The 18517-nt window shown below is 37.9% G+C and overlaps 1 protein-coding gene across 5 annotated transcripts; it reads left to right on the top strand.

Annotated features, from left to right (window-relative positions):
* The first annotated feature begins 493 nt into the window (after positions 1-493).
* On the top strand, positions 494-16176 carry coch (coagulation factor C homolog, cochlin (Limulus polyphemus)). Of its 5 annotated transcripts, none has more exons than XM_085392189.1 (15): positions 494-632; positions 1725-1776; positions 1877-1921; positions 2479-2635; positions 3956-4089; positions 4482-4553; positions 6047-6091; positions 8149-8296; positions 8863-8966; positions 9819-10045; positions 10961-11075; positions 11529-11672; positions 11755-11911; positions 12272-12366; positions 14344-16176. In XM_085392189.1, the coding sequence occupies exons 2-15, from the start codon at positions 1746-1748 to the stop codon at positions 14514-14516; spliced, it is 1647 nt and encodes a 548-aa protein (XP_085248315.1). In that variant the 5' UTR covers positions 494-632; positions 1725-1745; the 3' UTR covers positions 14517-16176. The 5 variants fall into 5 exon arrangements, with proteins under 5 accessions (XP_085248315.1, XP_085248310.1, XP_085248313.1 ...); XM_085392184.1 differs by having other exon boundaries at positions 6047-6103; XM_085392187.1 differs by having other exon boundaries at positions 518-628; positions 6047-6103.
* The last annotated feature ends 2341 nt before the right edge of the window (positions 16177-18517 follow it).

The raw sequence follows: 18517 nt of genomic DNA, 5'->3' as shown, positions 1-18517 counted from the left end.
TATGACAGTCTTACCAGGGGTGGCCACTGGGGGAGCCAGCAAATTTAGGGGATGATCAGTGCCTCCCTGGCCCCCCTTTGGTGGCGCCTCTGTTTATAACAAAGCTTAAATGTGGTTTTCCGTCCTGAAGCTGCTGTGATGTAGCTAGCTATTGCACTTTCAATAATTTAGGGCTCCAAATATACTGGAAGCAGCATAAAAAATACAAATTAGAAGCACCACATTTTTAATCCTTTCAGTGTACCTCATGGGCTTTTAAGGCATGTCTTTATTAAACCCACTCAGGTTATTGTACAAAAATATCTAGTGCTATATAAATTGTATTTATATAGCACTAAAGCACAACAGTTATCTCAAGGTTTTTCTGCAGTTCACTCCTCTGCTCCATCTCAGGTTGACCTGTCACTGAGGCCCCTCCTCCCTCCCCCTCTGAAGTCACCACAGTAAGGTGTGTATGAATGTGTGTGTGTGTGTTGTGAGAGAGAACGCTTATTTAAAGGGCTACCTCTCTCTCGCCAGGCGATCGACACCAGCTCAGCATTGTCATTTTACCGCCTGCTGCTCCTTCCAGGGAATAACGTGTGAACAGTCTGAACAGTTTTCCTCAGAGACGTCTGCTGAAGAAACAGTTCGTAAGACTGAAATTCCTGCTGATTCTGCACAGAGATCTTTCTTTAGAAATGACTAACAGGCTGGGTGATTTACATCCATTCAGTGATTAACCAATAACTTTATTTACTTGCTGTATGTTTATTACACCCTCTACTAACTGCTTATCTCTTTTTTTTTTTCCATCTTTTTTTAATGTATTTATCGACTGTTTAACCTGCCAAGCTTAGGGATTGGTACTGGCTTGCTTTCTGGCTTCTGATTAGTCCTTGTATATAGGAATATATGGAGCTTACAAACCACTACTGGTTACTGGCTGTTGTGTCATTGGTGGATTCGGTCACAAACAAATTTTAAACGATTTCCTGAGATAGCTGTGGACTTGACATTTAACCATTTACTGCCTCTTCTTCTTTAGTGATGTGATGACATTGTTTTCTAATCTCACTTACGTGATGTGTGGTTCACACATAACTACATTTCTAGATTTCTTACTAATCCATAATTAGCTTGTGGACTGGTTTATTGGCCAAAATAAAATACGTTGTTGGAGCACCTTTAGCTTTGATTATGGCACGCATTTGCAGTAGGATCATGTCGATGAGCTGAATTTTATCATTTCAGCTGTGTCAATGTTTATTTCCATCCAGAGCTGCATTGGTTTTTTATCATCTCATACTAATGATGGGAGAGTCTGACCACTCCAGTGCATCCCAAAGAGTCTCCGTGGTGGCCAGTCCGTGTTTGAAAATAATGTCTCATGCTCTTAGAATCACTCTTTCACAATTTAACCCTGGTGAATCCTGGTGTCTTTCTCTTGGAATATTCTTTTGGAATTCGGGGAATGAGGAATGCAAGGAAAGGAAATGAAAACCTAGTCATTCATTTTGTTCAAGTAGTCAGCTGGCCTCATTTTGGGGGGTAGATAATGTGGCTGAACTTAGACCTCCACACCAATGGAAAGCTCTTGCCTATTTGCTTTATGAAATATAGGTGATGGTTTGTTTTTGGCTGGATGAGCCAGAGGAGGCTGGGTAAACTCGTTTAAAAAAAATACGATTTAAAAATAATACTCATTATTATTAGAGTAACTATATGTAATATCTGTTTTTCAGTATACCGAGCTTGTTGCAGAAATGCCTCAGCTGTCTGTGCTGCCTCTGACAGGTAACTTCTGTTCTTTTTTTTCCTTTTTTTTTTGCTTTTTTCTTTTCTTCCTTTCTTTCATATGATGACAACTTTGTGTGATCTGTTTTTTCCCCATCAGGCCTTTTGTTCCTGCTCTCCTCAGTACTTGGCTCAGAAGTTAGTGGTGAGTCCTGAAAAATACCTGATTGCCTGACAGCAGATAGATCCACTTAGTTCTCTGGTCACTTTTGTTCCTTAGAATCATACACTGTAGAAAATGTAAAGTACACACACATATATAAATACGTGTCTATTTGTGTAATTGCTGCAAAAAGTAACCAACAAAAAAAACACAATTGTAGTAAAATCACCAATAGCCATAGCTATTTTCTGTTTTTATTAGCATTTTACATATTTTACTTTTTTGTTGTTGTTATTATTATTAACATTTACATTTGATATATGTTTATACTTTTACACTTTATAAATGTTCCTTCCCCCTTTTATCTTTTTAGAAAATTATTTTATAATGAAATTAATAATATATATTAATAGTAAAAGAAATCTGTTTAGTTGTATTCTGTCGTTTGTCTTTTTTTATGTTTCTGTCTGTTTTTAAAAATGCTTGGTCTTGCCTCTGGACTAAACTAGCTTACTCTATTTAATGAAGATGAAACCTACTACCTAGATCAAGGATTTTAATGGAGTATTTTGACTGGACATCTTCTGTTTTCCACTCAGTGCCCTATCCAGTGACCTGTACAACACGTGGAGCAGACCTGACCCAGGACACCGTGGTGGTTTTATGTCCACCACAGTGCACACAGTGGAGGATGTCTGTGTTTGGGACAGGAGTCTATGCTGCTGTCTCATCCATCTGTGGAGCTGCAGTCCACAGGTACAGCTTTCCTTTCATATCAGCTGTACCAAAATATGTTTTAATTACATATTATAGTAAATATTAACTGTGATATTTCAGTCTATCACTGAAAACACTAAAACATAATGTTGTACACTTGCTTGATTTTAAAGCTACACAATTAAACCATGGTAATATTTAGAGGACCGTGACGTGGTTGGCTGAAAGGACCGACAGAAAAATAAGCAAAATGGAAATGGAAAAAAAAAAAACAAAAATAGAAAACAAAGTAAATCCTTCTTATCTTCTGATTTTCATTTCCATATTTTGTTTGGAGGGTTTTTGTTACTAGTTTTTCTTTTTTTCTTTTCTTTTTTTAACTTTTATTCATGTATTTATTTAAAATCAGTTTTTTCTCATAGTTGATTCTATTTTGTATTGTCGGTTCATTTTTAATTTTCATTCATTTTTTCATTTAGTATATTGTATTGTTTTGTGTGTATATTTTCAATTAAAGTTTTTTTTTTAAAATTTAACCTAGGCTTTTTCAATATTGTGTTAAAGTTCCTTCAGTTTAATTTTTCTTTGCTTTTATTACATTTTTAATGATTAGACGCTCTCCTTCTTATTCAGGGTCTTCAGTCATTTTTTTTTTGTATTTTTTTATATTTATTTATTTATTTATTTATTTTTTAGTTTAATGCAACTTTTTTTTGGTGGTGGAGCTCTATTTGGTTATTTTGCTTTGTGGTTCACTGATTACTTCCTTGTTACTTCCACTGCTTCTTGCCATTGTTTTTAGTTCCCTGTATATGATACTCTTAGCAGCCTTTTCAGAGCATGAACACCTCGTCACAGCGGTGCCGTTGGAGTGAGAATTGTTTTTTCAAACATGTGGATTAGACTCTGTGTTCCGCTGCCAAGATGTGACATAATAGGGAGCAGTGTGAGTCCGGCTGCCTGCTGAACCTTAACAAAACACCAACACCATGAAGGAATGTGCATGAAAGGAGGATTAAGTTCTCAGCCCTGAGTGACCTCCTCATTCCTCTGCAGAGGGCCTCGGTGGCCTACTGAGAAGAAAAATTATGCTTATTCTTATCTTTTTTTCTCCTTCACAGCTGTGTCTTCTCCTTGTCCCATAAAGGTTTTTTTTAGTTATTTATTTTACTATGAAAAGAACTTCCTGCGCACGTGTGTGTTTTTAGACACAAATTTTTTTTTTAACAAGGTCTCGGTCCAGATGCACTAGTTCAAGCTGCATTTGTAATTGACTTCACGAGTAGCAACTCTCATAACTGTTAATGATGATCTTTTTCCACTGTGATAATAATACTTTTATTTTGTCATTTCATACAGAGGTATCCTGGGCCCAGCTGGGGGCCCTGTTAGGGTTCATAGGCTGCAGGGACGGCACAACTACATCAGCTCATATGCCCACGGTATACACTCACAGGCCCTGTCTCACTGGACCGCCTCCTTCAGCCTCACCAGTAGGTGGAGCCACTTTGGTGAATTGTTTTTAATTAAGTAATAATCCAATATGAATAACCTAATAATGTTAATATTTATTATTATTTATTATTATTTATTATTTATTATTGCGAGATATGCTTAAAGTACCTAGAATTGTGATTTCAGAATGATATATACATTATTTTAATATATAGTTATCTGGAGATTGTTTAAACTTATATAGTACTGGAAAGCTTTACCTGTAATTATACAACAGAAAAAATAATTTTATTTTATAAACTGCAAATTAGCAGGGATTAGACAAAACAAAAACACAATTTTTAATTGATTAATATCATCATTTGACTGCAGATGTGAATGATCCATATCTGTCTTCTCCACTAATTATCATACCTTCTGTGTGTTTTAGAGCCCATTAATGTTCCACAGGAGCTGATCAGCGAGACCAGCACCACAGCTCTTCCTGCAGCTGCGCGACCAGGTAAATGATACACACCTTTATATTAGGAATATATATTTGTTCTTGTTCTGTCTGTGCTTTCCTAGTGTCATGACACCACCCTGATCTGAGCACTTTTTCTAATTAACTGTTTCCTTTTGGTAATTCATCTTGTTATGTCTTTGACTTTCTTTTGTCAGATTTTTATTTTCATTAGTATTAGTGGTTAACAGATTTGTTTGGCAAGTGAAGGATCACCGGTTTCCAGCTTGAGACAAAAATCTCCGTTGGGGTTGTGTCAGGAAGGACATCCGGCGTAAAACTCTGCCAAATCAAATAAGTAGAGCAACCCACTGTGACAAGGGGACAGCCAAAAGTGGCTTCTTTATTTGCACTGAGCTTAAGTCAAAGGCAAAATTAAAAGAGAAGCTCATACAGAAGTAAAAGGACGGCATCACACATATACACACATATAAATATATTTTTAAAAAATCCCCTCTCGCCCTGTGGGCAGTCCTCAGGCTCAGGTCCTCTACCAGAGGCCTGGGAGCTTGAGGGTCTTGCGCAGTATCTTGGCTGCTCCTAGGACTTCGCTCTTCTGGACGGGGATCTCGGTTGTTGTTCGTGGGATCTGCTGGAGCCACTTGCCTAGCTTGGGGGTCACTGCACTGAGTGCTTACTACTGGGATCACTGTTACCTTCACCTTCCCCATCTTCTGGAGCTCTTCTCTGAGCCCTTGGTACTTCTCCAGCTTTTCGTGTTCCTTCTTCCTGATGTTGCTGTCACTCAATATCGCTATATCTATCACTACGGCTGCTTGTCCACCACTACTATGTCCGGTTGGTTAGCCATCACCATTTTGACCTCGAGGCTTCCAGGCCATACTCGGCACAGATGCTTCTGTATACTGTACTGACCACTTTCGGGCCATAACTTTCATTATGACCTGTTATTCTCTTTTGCTGTTTTTCCAGCAGATCAGAATACAGATCATGTGAGTATAACTTGATGGTTGAGATAATTACCTGTTTGGCAGGATTAACTTTTTTTCTGCCAAGTAAATGTCTTATTACAAAATATAATTAACCTGTTCCACAAGTCAGACTTTGTTCCACATCATACTTTTTTAATGAGAGAGTACCTAGAGTGCCAAAGTTAGGGAATTTATACAAAGTACAAGTTACTCAGAAAATGCTCTTTGAATGTGTACTGTCCATAATTTATTATGACAGTCCCTTCCCATTCCTATTTAAGCAATAGGGGTGACTCAGACAGGAGATATTCTGAAAATATAAAGGCATAAACACAATAGAACACTGGATATGGATTACTCAACAGGAGTTTGATGCTTCGACCATAAATACTGTGTTACCTCAGTTGACCTTTATGTGTGTGTGTATTTGAGTGTGTATATGAGTGCCAAGCCCTTAGAAGTTTTAGTTTTTAGTTATAGTAGTGTAAGGATGGGTGAAGCGCTAAGGAATGCATTGTATCAATGACTGTTTACAAAGATGTACAAATGTGTGTGTTGCAGTAAAGAAACTGCTGAAGAAGCCATCAGTGAAAAAAGCCCTGGCAGGTGGGAATAAAGGTACATTGTATATATCATTGGTTATACAGTTCATCTGTATAGTGACAATAAAGGCATTCTATTCTATTCTATTTTATTCTATTCTATTCAGGATTTGTTTCCAACTATAGAATATCAGTTTGGTAGCTGTTTAAAATCACTCAACAAAAGGTTCAAACAGATGTTGATACAGGTCAGGGAGACATAATTAAATAAGAACTTAAGGAGTGGCCAAATCAACAGTCTGGTAAAAAAGAACCACACTTGCGTTCGCAGCAATAGCTAAAGACCTAATATTTCACAGACTGGGGCTTCTGCTAGATGCTCCCAGCACACCTTCATTACACATTTGAGCACACTAGACCTGTCCCCTGCCATCTGATCCCAAGCTTAAGCTTACAGATTAAAACTTAAATTAAGTTATTATTTTTTATGGTTTTTGTTTACATCAGAGTTTATTATGCATTACTTTTTTTTTAAAGTGATCCAGAAATGGGTACAAGACAGTAACTGTAGAACAATGACTGTAGAAGGTGGTTAAATAGAGTTTAGTCATCTGCATATATAAGTATCACATGCACTTTTTAATTGACTGTAATAATTGTGGCAATTCAATTCAATTCAATTTTATTTATATAGCGCCAAATCACAACAGCAGTCGCCTCAAGGCGCTTTATATTGTACAGTAGATCATACAATAAAAGATACAGAGAAAGACCCAACAATCATAGGACCCCCTATGAGCAAGCACTTTGGCGACAGTGGGAAGGAAAAACTCCCTTTTTAACAGGAAGATTCCTCTGGCAGAACCAGGCTCAGGGAGGGGCGGGGCCATCTGCTGCGACCATTTGGGGAGAGAGAAGGAAGACAGGATAAAAGACATGCTGTGGAAGAGAGACAGAGATTAATTAACACATAGTGAGTGAGAAAGGTGGCTGGAAAGGAAAAACTCAATGCATCATGGGAATCCCCCGGCAGCCTACGTCTATTGCAGCATAACTAAGGGAGGATCCAGGGTCACCTGGTCCAGCCCTAACTATATGCTTTAGCAAAAAGGAAAGTTTTAAGCCTAATCTTGAAAGTAGAGATAGTGTCTGTCTCCCGAATCCAAACTGGAAGCTGGTTCCACAGAAGAGGGGCCTGAAAACTGAAGGCTCTGCCTCCCATTCTACTTTTAAATACTCTAGGAACAACAAGTAGGCCTGCAGAGCGAGAGCGAAGTGCTCTAATAGGGTGATATGGTACTACAAGGTCATTAAGATAAGATGGGGCCTGATTATTTAAGACCTTGTATGTGAGGAGCAGGATTTTGAATTCTGGATTTAACAGGAAGCCAATGAAGGGAAGCCAAAACAGGAGAAATCTGCTCTCTCTTTCTAGTCCCTGTCAGGACTCTTGCTGCAGCATTTTGGATTAACTGAAGGCTTTTCAGGGAGTTTTTTGGACATCCTGATAATAATGAATTACAGTCGTCCAGCCTGGAAGTAATAAATGCATGAACTAGTTTTTCAGCGTCACTCTGAGACAGGATATTTCTAATTTTAGAGATGTTGCACAAATGGAAGAAAGCAGTCTTACATATTTGTTTAATATGTGCACTGGACCAGGACATTTTTGACATGTCCTGGTCAAAAATGACTCCAAGGTTCCTCACAGCGTTACTGGAGGCCAAGGTAATGCCATCCAGAGTAAGTATCTAACCACTCACTATGTGGTTAGATACCATATTTCTAAGATTTTCAGGGCCGAGTACAATAACCTCAGTTTTAACTAATACATCAAAACTGAAGAGTGCAAGCATTAGTCCTGTTTTATACTTAACAGAACTATCTTCCAGCACCCATTTATATCTTAGCATATACACTAAAAGTTCTTATTTATTATATTTAATTATATCGGATGGAAAAAGTCCAAAACACGAGTGTAGTCAGAGGTCAAATAAAATTTAATGAAAGTTATATAAGCAAAAACTGCAATAATAATTATTATCTATAGTAACACTGAACATAAAAATAATCAATGTTGTTAATCTCTGGATCAACATCTTTACTTTTTTGTGTGGGCAGATTGTCAGATGGACATTGCGATGGTGATTGACAGCAGCAGCAATATTGGGCAGCGGAGGTTTAACCTGCAGAAGAACTTTATTGCCAAACTGGCGGCTATGCTAAGAGTCGGACCAATAGGACCTCATATTGGTTTAATACAGGCCAGGTCGGGCACACCACACAGAGTCACTTCAGAAAAATCTTTATTTCTTTCTTTTTACCTCAGCCTTAAACCACCCAACAATGTCATTTATACTAACAAGTCTTGAGAATTGTGGTATTTTGGGATAGAGGTGAGTAAATAAATGTAAAAAAATAAAGGCAACTTGTCAGCCATTTTTATTTTATTTCCAAATAAAAATGGAAAAGAGGACATTTCATTCATAGATGTTCTGTTGACAAATCTCCAACAACTGATGATCAATTGTATCATTTCAGTATTGATCAAACTCTGTGAGGAAAACGTCCATCACTCACAGCTTCAACAATCTATTGAAGACTGCTGAACCTGTGTCACAATTCTGAAAGGAAATCGGGTATTTAATAGAGTATCCAATGGTGTGTTATACTATGCCACATAAAATTCCTTTTACCTCCCTTATGAGTGAACTCGGGTTTATGCTTTTTAAAGTTTAGATTAAAGTTAGGTTTAAGGGCTAGATAAGAATTATTACATCAAAAATGCAGATATATACATATACACTAAACATTTGTCTTCATATGTGCCTGCAGTGACTCTCCCAGGACAGAGTTCCTACTGACTAACTACACTCAACCTAAAGAGCTGTTGTTTGCTATTAAGGAGCTGGCCTACCTAGGAGGAGACTCGAATACAGGTAACACACACTTACACATATCTTGATTAACCTGAATTATAAATTGAAAAGTTAAAAAATACACATCCTGTAGCCCATAGCTCTTTGAAAAGGTGACAATCAGACAAAATTTCCTCATTTATGATCAAATGAGGTGAAAAGAGTAAGTACATGTGATGATTCAGTAGGCTGTAGGATCACCTTTAACAGCATTAATGTCTGTATGACATCAGTCTCCCACATTTTGTGGAGGAAATCTAACCCACTACCTGACAAAGTTCAATTCAATCTGATTTATATAGTGCAAAATCACAACAACAGTTGCCTCAAGGTGCTTTATATTGTAAGGTAGACCCTACAATAATCCAAACTGGTCATCATATCACTACCTCTCTCTCACTACCATCCCTATCACGCTTGCTGCTATCCTTCTGTCAGTAGTTGCCACTGACACTCTTCCCCACCCTGCCTGCATTCCTTTCATCAGTTAGACAAAAAAAAAACAGGTGATCCAGGTGTTTTGTTTCTTTTTCTTTCTTCCCCCCTTTCTCACCGTCTCTTCTCCCCTCTGTTTTTCTTTCTCTCCCTCTCTTTCTTTCATTCTTTCTCCCTGTCCTATCACCCAGTCATGTCTGTCCCGTTTGTAGCAACCGAAAATAAAATAAAATAAATACATAATTATAATAAAGGTCAATCAAATGGACCAATATGGCAAGGCCATGATGATCCACTTGGTAAAATAAATCCGCTTGGCATCTTTCTTGGCCTTAAGACAACAATTCTGATGGCTAAAGATCCAAACGGGACAAAAACACAAAACAAAAAAAAAAACAGGTAATGTAAAAATATTTATCGTGTTGTTGGTCTTCCTAGGTAAAGCCATCATGCATACAGCAGAGACCTTTTTCTCTCAGGAGAATGGGGGGAGAAGGGGTCACCCCCGGGTGATGATGGTGTTAATTGATGGCTGGCCATCTGATGACCTGGACCAGGCGGCCATGTTGGCCAGAGAGAGTGGGATCAATGTTTTTCTGGTGTCTGTCGCCAAACCAGCGCCTGAGGAGCTCAGCATGGTTCGAGACAAAGACTTCATGAAGAAGGTTCACATGTTATTTGAATTGCCTAAATGTTAGATAAATGTTCATATGTTTCATTAATAAGGAGTGACACTCTAACATGAAATATACTTTAGACTGAATTGTCCCTTCTTGTTTAGTTTAAACTTAAAATGGATACATTATGCTGCTCCTTTTTTTCTTTCATATAAAAACAGTGATGCATGGCTATTAAAAATAGCCAAAATTTAAGATAATGAGGTCAGTAAATGTGCAGAAGATGCTTGTTGTCAAAAGAGAGGATATATTTAATATGGACATCTCAGACACAAAGATGTGAGCCCATCTGCTGTTCAAAAACTTCTGCTTGCAAAAGTCCAGTAAGACTTTGTATTAAGGCCAGGGAAAGGAAGTTAAAATGCTGTGTTTTAGACAGGAAATCTGCCCTGGTTTAAGATAAATAAGGATTATTTTAAACAGTGTTTAATAGTGTCCACAGTTGCAGAGTTGGATTTTTAGTTCCCTTTAAACAACACAAAATCGCATATAAACCTTGTGTAATGTTGACCCTAAACAAACAGCAGTTTTCAGACAGATCCTGTTTTCAGACAAAGAATTCAACTCTGCTTGAACATGTTGGTGTTCAGTATTGTGTCTATGACTCCAGAAAACAAAAAGGACCTGATACAGGTCCTAGAAGTCTGAAACAGAACTGCCTTAGCTGAAAATTTTCCAAAAAGCACAATCTGTCCATCCATGCTCAGCTGGACAACAAAAAAACAACAACAACAACAAAAAAATGTAGCATATGCATGCGGTTATTGAGAGTGGTTATGTGCAGCATAAAAGTAGAAACTTGAATTATTATTTTATTATTTTAGTCAAACCCAAGAGGCATTCATCAAATCACAGTAAACATGTTTTGTATTAATGACAGAATTTCTACCTGTCCTCCTGCAGGCTGTGTGTAAAGACAACGGTTTCTTCAGTTATCCAATCCCCAGCTGGTTCAGCACCACCAAACACATCAGACCTCTCATTCAGAGACTCTGTTCACTAGACGGCCTGCTCTGTAGTAAGACACACCTTCATCAACTACTGTAATGCAGCTGTCAGGAGATACCTTTGAAAACACACAGGTCATGGCCATCACATTACATTTGATAATCAAATATTAAGGTATTAACAGTTCTACCTTTGCATTAAAAACAATACCAATAATTCTTTAATTTTGTAATATCAGATTTGACCAAGAAAAATGAAATAATATTGTTTTCTGCTTGGAAAAAAAGTTTTGAAAGAATTGCTACACTATAAAATATCTTTTGGACATGCAACTATCACATGAAAATACTTTCAGTCTCTTCAGCATCATCTCTTTACAGCTGTGGTTTCACCATTAACAGTATAGCTTTTTAAGTCATTTTGTTTATTACAGAAACAAAATTAATGAATTCATAATATTTACATTTGATTATTTAGATGGATGTGGCTCTGCTGTGACATTGACATAAAATGTATTTTTTAGGTAAAACCTGTTACAATTCTGTGAACATCGGCTTTCTCATCGATGGTTCATCTAGCGTTGGGGATGGGAATTTCCAACTTGTCCTGGAATTCCTAGCAGGAATTGCAAGAAGCTTTGAAATCTCAGATGTGGGAGCTCACATTGGTCAGCTTCACAACATGCAAACCACTGATTATCTTATACGTTATTAATGCTGGTTGGCTGACTGGCTGTATTGGTGTTGTAGGTGCAGTGCAGTTCACCTATGAACAGAGGTTAGAGTTTGGCCTGTCTGACTACTCAAACAAGGACGATGCCATCAATGCTCTGAGAAGGATCTCCTACATGAGTGGAGGAACATCGACCGGTTCAGCCATAAGCTACACCACTCAGAACCTGTTCAGGTAACAGTGGCGCTGTTTTCTTTCTAAGCAAAGCTCTCCACACCTGCAGTGTTGGCAAGTTTAGCCTTAAAAAATTATTTTATTGATTATTTTATTGAAACTGCAGGGCCTTGCAATACTTAATGAGATAATTAATGATAAAAAAGTGTTAATCTTTGTCTTTAGAAAATGTAATTTTATGAAAATAACGCTAACATTTGTACCACAACAAGAGACAGATGTCAGGTGCTCTTAAGGTTCGATCTAAAATACTCAAAAATGGAAATACTCAAATCAAATTTCTGAAAACTGTGTTTACATTCTGCAGGTTTTTTTTTTTAACTGTATTAGAAGTTACACTGTATTTGTTGTTTATGGCAGACGAACAGGACCGGGTCGCAATTTTCTCATAGTGGTGACAGATGGCCAATCATACGATGACGTCAGAGGCCCAGCAATGGCTGCACATAAGCAAGGTATGTGTGAAAACAATAAATGAAAGCTATTTGATGTTACTACTGTAACATCTGTAACTGTAACAACTGTAACAACTGTAACTGTAACTGTAACAACATCGTTACTATTTTAACTACTCTGGATACGCTGGATACTGGACAGGAAGATCCCTGTTGGACTGCTAAGGAATGGAGTCCCATGGCCTTTGCTACATGCCCAAGTGCATCTCTTGGGAGTAAGCTATCTTCACCTGAAGACTTCTCCGTCATTATGATCTTTGTTCCCTTTCAAGGAAGACCACTTCTATTCCAGCTTTACTGATAAGTGCTACAAGGTCTCTGTCAGCAAGAGCATTCAGTGTCTCTTCTATAGCTTACCAAGCTGAGCTAGAGTGAGATTGAAACTAGAAGGCAGTATATCCTCAAAGGTCCTTGCCTTTAAGGCTCCCTAAAGTGCAGGCAGCCGGCCAGGCTGTAGGGGGTCCAAAGAATCCATGGACTAGCAGTCTCCCCAGGCCAGACCTCAAGTTGCTCCTCCCCCTGCTGCTGCAATCAAAATGAAAAAGAAACGGCTGGCTTGACAACCTCTCCCCCTGGCTGCTCTGCCCCGACCCAGCCCCGTTCCAGAACAAGTTCAGTGGAACACGTTCCATGCAGGGTCAGTGACTCTGTTTCACTGGAAACAGAGTCAGTGTTTGTAGTGTTGTTTCACAAACATTTCACTGACATGTTTTGTATTCAAAAAGTCCAAACTGAATGTGCTGTAACTGAGTTTAAGAATATGATCCACCCACTGTTATCATCTTTAATGCCCTGTACCAACACAGAGCAGAGCAGCTACCCGAACGCTACTCCCACAGAGGTCGGTTATCTTGTTAATAATTTTACCTCCTCACTATGTATGACACTGGATACTGAAGTCTGTGAAAAATAGAGCCTCAAATCAGAAGTACTTGACTCCCTGGTATAATTCTCAAACATGTAGCCTAAAGCAGATGGCTCGTAAGCTGGAGAGGAAATGGCGTGTCACAAATTTAGAGGATCATCATTTAGCCTGGAGAAATAGTTTGTTGCTTTATAAGAAAGTCCTCCTTAAAGCTAGAACATCTTACTATTCATCACTGATTGAAGAAAATAAGAACAACCCCAGGTTTCTCTTCAGCACTGTAGCCAGGCTGACAAAAGGTCAGAGCTCTGTTAAGCCAACCATCCCTTTAACGTTAACTAGTAATGACTTCATGAACTTCTTCTGATATTTATTTAGTCTTTTTCTCCAATTGATCTTTCTGAGTTAACTTCAGTAATTACGTCATCCGAACCATCATCTTTTAGATTCCTACAAGACTGCTCAAAGAACTCCTACCATTAAAAAATGCTTCAATCTTAAATATGATCAACCTGTCTCAATAATTGGCTACCATAGCTCTTCAAGCTGGCAGTAGTTAAACAGCTACTTATAAAGCCATCTCTTGACCCAGCTTAGCTTATAGGCCAATCTCCAACCTTCCCCTTATCTCACAAATCCTTGAAAGAGTAGTTGTCAAACAGCTAACAGGTCATCTACAGAGGAATGGCTTAATTTGAAGAGTTTCAGTCAGGTTCATTACAGCACAGAAACAGCTTTAGTGAAGGTTACAAATGATCTTGTTATGGCCTCTGACAGTGGACTCATCTCTGTGCTTGTCCTGCTAGTGAGGTCTAGCAGCGTTTAATACTGTTGACCATAATATTGTAGAACAATTAGAGCATGCTGTAGGTATTACAGGTACTGCACTGCAGTGGTTTGTATCATATCTGCATAGATTGCAATTTGTTCATGTAAATGGAGAGTCCTGTTCACACACTAAGGTTAATTATGGAGTTCCACAGGGTTCATTGCTAGGACCAGTTCTGTTTACATTGCTTCCTGTAGGCAGTATCATTAGAAGGCTTAGCATTCATTTTCACTGCTATGCAGATGACATCTCACTTTTTCTCCTGTTTCTCCTTCCCAACCAGGCATTACCATCTTCTCAGTGGGCGTGGCGTGGGCACCCCTGGATGATCTCAAAGCGATGTCATCAGAGCCAAAGGACAGCCACACTTTCTTCACCAGAGAGTTCAGCGGCCTTTCTGAGTTTATCCCACTAGTGGTCCGAGGCATTTGCAAAGACTTCACTGAGAAAAACTGAGAACACACACAAGGGTTTGCATTTCTTTATTTGTGAGGACCCTTACCTCGTTGTTCATCCTCATTAGAAAGTACTGATTAAAGTCACATGAACGACCATTACATTCACATAAACACTGTCAGAACAACACGCGTATCTACAGTGACAAAAGTTTCTACAGCAACATCTTTTATATATCTTATTTCTTATATTCTTTTACACTGTGTACTCAGACATGTAAAGAAACAGATATATTTAAGGACAATGGATTTTCCTACAATTTCCTACACAAAGTGTCCAACACTTGTTTTTTTGTGTGAGTACAACCACTTATTTAAATTTATAATCTCTATTAAATCAATTATGTTACCTGAACTGATTTGCTCCAACCGACACTTAACAGCATACTTTAACTGATATTGTTTGCACCTAAAGTATGAAAACCCCACAACCTATATAGCTCTCTATGACATTCACAGTTCTCCATGTAACAGTAACAGTAGTTCTAATTGGCTCTCATTTAATAGTCTAAAAGTGAAATGTGCCTTTGTAGCTTACCGATCTCAAATCATATTCTCTAAAATAAATCATGAACATCCTCCTAGCACATTATAACAGTGCAATGATTCAAAGTTTCACGAGCTAAATAATGACTCAATGCCTTAAAAATACACTTCTTATAAAACTTGCCATTAGCTAAACCCGTCATAAATTCAATAACATATATACATCTGTATATATACTGTACACATTTATTTTCAAATACAGAAAACACATTAATGTACATAAAGGTCTCTTACACATTAAAATGTTAATTCTATTTAAATTTTTCAACAAGCTGTTGGAAAATCATTCAAAAATCAACTAATTAATAACAATAATTAGCTGTCTGTATGAAAATATCAGTAACTCCTCACAATGACAAGTCCAATCTGAAGCCATAACCATTGCAGTGTGTAGCTATAAAAAAAATTAAATTTTAAAAAAGCTATATGAAGGCAGAAAACAACATGAAAGAAAATTGCTAAACAATAATCTTCGATCAGGTATGATTGTTTAAGAAAAATGCTAGCTTTGTGCTATAAAAGTTTTAAAATAGGTTTTAGCCATGGAGGGTATAAGGAATATATTCATAATCCATGGAATACATTGAATGAGGCATTATAATAGATTTTGAGCCCAAAATACAATCCCCATTGTTAATTTACATGAAATAGGCCTTATAATTCTGAGTAAAAAAAATTCTTTTCAAAGGTTACTTTGTAAATATGTTTTTTATATATATCACGGGTAATCCACTAACAGTAGTTTGTACATTCATGTTTATATCACAAAGCTGCTAAGAGATTATTCTGGAATATTTTCTAACAGCTAACAGTTTGTAGACAGAGCAGCTCTCCTGATGAATGTTTGTCTTGAAAAGCTTGCCGGGGGTGAAAGCTTTGCACAGCAGTCATTTCCTGCAGGAAGGTGTATAAAATCCTCTAGTTTTTTTTTTCTTTTTCTTTACTTTGTCTGATTTGTGGCATCTGATGATTTCAACTTTTTATATAGACTAACCCATGCCCTTAACTCCATCTCACAGCCTTGCTCCAATATGATCACATGACTTTTCTTTTGGTATATGTTTTACCGGTGATTGTTTGTTAAATTCTGCCAAACAGAAATAAAGTCTTTGGTCATCTCCTATTTGCATTTGACATATTTTATTTAACCTATAAAGCCATTTGGCACGTCTGTTATTGTTCTAATATACAAACTGTGTAGATGTCTGTGGATTTCCTTAAGGTGCAGTCTCTTTCTCTGTAATATCTCATTAACAAGGACAGAAGTGTTGCTGTGTTTACACCTGTACACCTAGACACATAAATCTTTTGGTTTATGTCATTACTTTAGAAAAATATCATTTATTTAGCTTTGAGCAAGACTCAGAGCAGGACTACCTGTTTTTTCTCCATTATGATTAAAAATCTGCTGTCTGAACAACTACAGTTTTAAAGGTAGGGAGATATAAGAAAATAGTGGCTGAAGTAGCTTGTTTTACTAAATTTATTGCATTTTGTTTGCCAATTTTTGCATCTGTTTGCATTTAGTCTTTGACAGATTACAAACAACATGTTTGTAAGTTGAGGCAGGGTGCTAGTTTAAAAGAAAGAAAGAAAATGTTTCTTTTCACCAGTTAAGTAATCATCATCATTTCTTTTTTTTTTTTTTTTTTTTGGAAGTGACATCAGAAACAGCAGCATGTGACATCACGTGATGGCGGAGCTTCAGTTCATCCTTTGTCATCCTTTTTTTTTTTTTTTTTTTTTAATAGGACAGGGGGAAAGAATGAAAGAAAGAGGGGGAGAGGAAGAAAGAAAACCAAAGGGGAGAAGAGACGGTGAGAAGGGGGGGAAGAGAGAAAAAAAACAAAAAAAACAAACAAAAAAAACTCCTGGGTCACCTGTATGGAGAGAAAGAAAAACAAAAAAAACAGGGGAGACAGCAAACAACAAAGAGCAACATAGCTAGTCATAGATATCAATAGTTACTAAATAATAAACGATATTGTGCAGCACGCAAGATAGACAGCGCACAGTGTGCTTTGAGGCAGCAGCCAAGAAAGCTGTAGTCCGCATCTGTGAATACCCATGTGTACACCTGTGTGCATACCTGTGTGGATCAGCATGCTTGCATTCCAAAGGTTTCTCCATGTAATGATCTGCTAGAGAGTGTGGGGAGCCACAGCCCTGTCCTCTATGGTATCAAGCAGGTATGGAGGAGATCAAAACTCCAGACATCCAGAGGCACCCAGAACACAAGAGACCAAGGAAGACCCACAGAGGGGCAGCCGCGCCACTGTCCCAGTAAGAGCTAAGGAGAGTCCCAGATGAGAGCTCATTCAGCAGCCGCGGAGCAGAAGCCAGGGGGAGTTGCAGTGACGCGCCCGTGAGCTCCGCCGGCAGCCAGCTGTGCCTGAGTGACCGAGCCCCAGGCCGAGAGGCCGGGGGCACCCCACCTCCAAAGTGGCCCGAGCGAGCCCCAATAAGCGGCCGCTCATCATCATCATTTCTGTCACATTTAAAATTTTGCCATATTGGATTTTTATATCGAAACTATATTGAAGACAAAAAATTCGTCTGTAAATAAGTTCGGAAAATTGTGCTTGTTATCATCACAAAATCCCCTCTGTATGGAATCTGACACTTCATCTGTCAGACAAGAGATCAGTTCTTCTAAAAATGTCCATATACTCAATTTACACAATTCTAAACTGAGGAAAGAATTGGCCAAGTATTTTTAAATTGCGACTCTTTGATGGAAACATTTAACTGTATTTATTTTCTATATTTGCCAATAGCTGTTTTCACACCTGCTCCACTTGCCTGTGTTCATGTTACTGACATAGACAGGGCACCATCTGGTGGCCAAAATATAGACAACAGGAAACAATGAGGAACAGAGACGTAAGTTCATTTACTGGAGTTTCTTCTTTATTATTGGCTGTTGCTCTGTTAACAGTGTAGCTGATAGCTTGTTACCTCAGCAACATGCTAATCCAGTGATAGAGGTCTGTGTCTCCAGGGACACTACAAACAGGAGTCTTCATGCTTTATAAAATGTAGCCTAATGTAAATGTAAAGCCCTCTGTGTAAATCAGTAAATAAAATAAAACACTTAGCTAATATTTTCATTAGAGTGTGAATGTGTGTGCGGATGTTGCATAGAAAGCACTCAAGCTAGAAAAGTGCTATATAAGAACCAATCGGAACCCCCCCAAAAAAAGAAAATTGTGGAAAAGGTTTTTTGGTCATAAATTACATAGAGTTGTACATTCTTAATGCATGAAGTGAAATATTTTAAGCCCTTTCTTTGTTTGAATTTTGATTATCACTGTTTGTCTGTGAAGGTTCTCAGTCATTATCACTGCTTATAATTCATAAAAATTCTAAACTTGGTAAGTGAAAATTATTAGGATAAATGTCAGTCGAGTTCAGTAAACGGAGAAAAAGGAACACGTTTCCCATCTTTATCTTTAG

The sequence above is a fragment of the Rhamphochromis longiceps genome, linkage group LG19 (assembly GCF_057381845.1).
Source record: "Rhamphochromis longiceps isolate RC_006_pf linkage group LG19, R_longiceps_female_GT1.1, whole genome shotgun sequence".
In the NCBI taxonomy this organism is placed as follows: Eukaryota; Metazoa; Chordata; class Actinopteri; order Cichliformes; family Cichlidae; genus Rhamphochromis; species Rhamphochromis longiceps.
This window is presented reverse-complemented; position numbering and strand designations above follow the sequence as displayed.

Excerpts from the sequence above, each read along its gene's own strand:
- coch (XM_085392184.1), top strand. The coding sequence starts at position 1,746 with ATGCCTCAGCTGTCTGTGCTGCCTCTGACAG. Across the intron at positions 10,046-10,960 it reads ACAAAGACTTCATGAAGAAG|GCTGTGTGTAAAGACAACGG; the intron begins GTTCACATGTTA and ends GTCCTCCTGCAG. Across the intron at positions 11,912-12,271 it reads ACCACTCAGAACCTGTTCAG|ACGAACAGGACCGGGTCGCA; the intron begins GTAACAGTGGCG and ends TGTTTATGGCAG.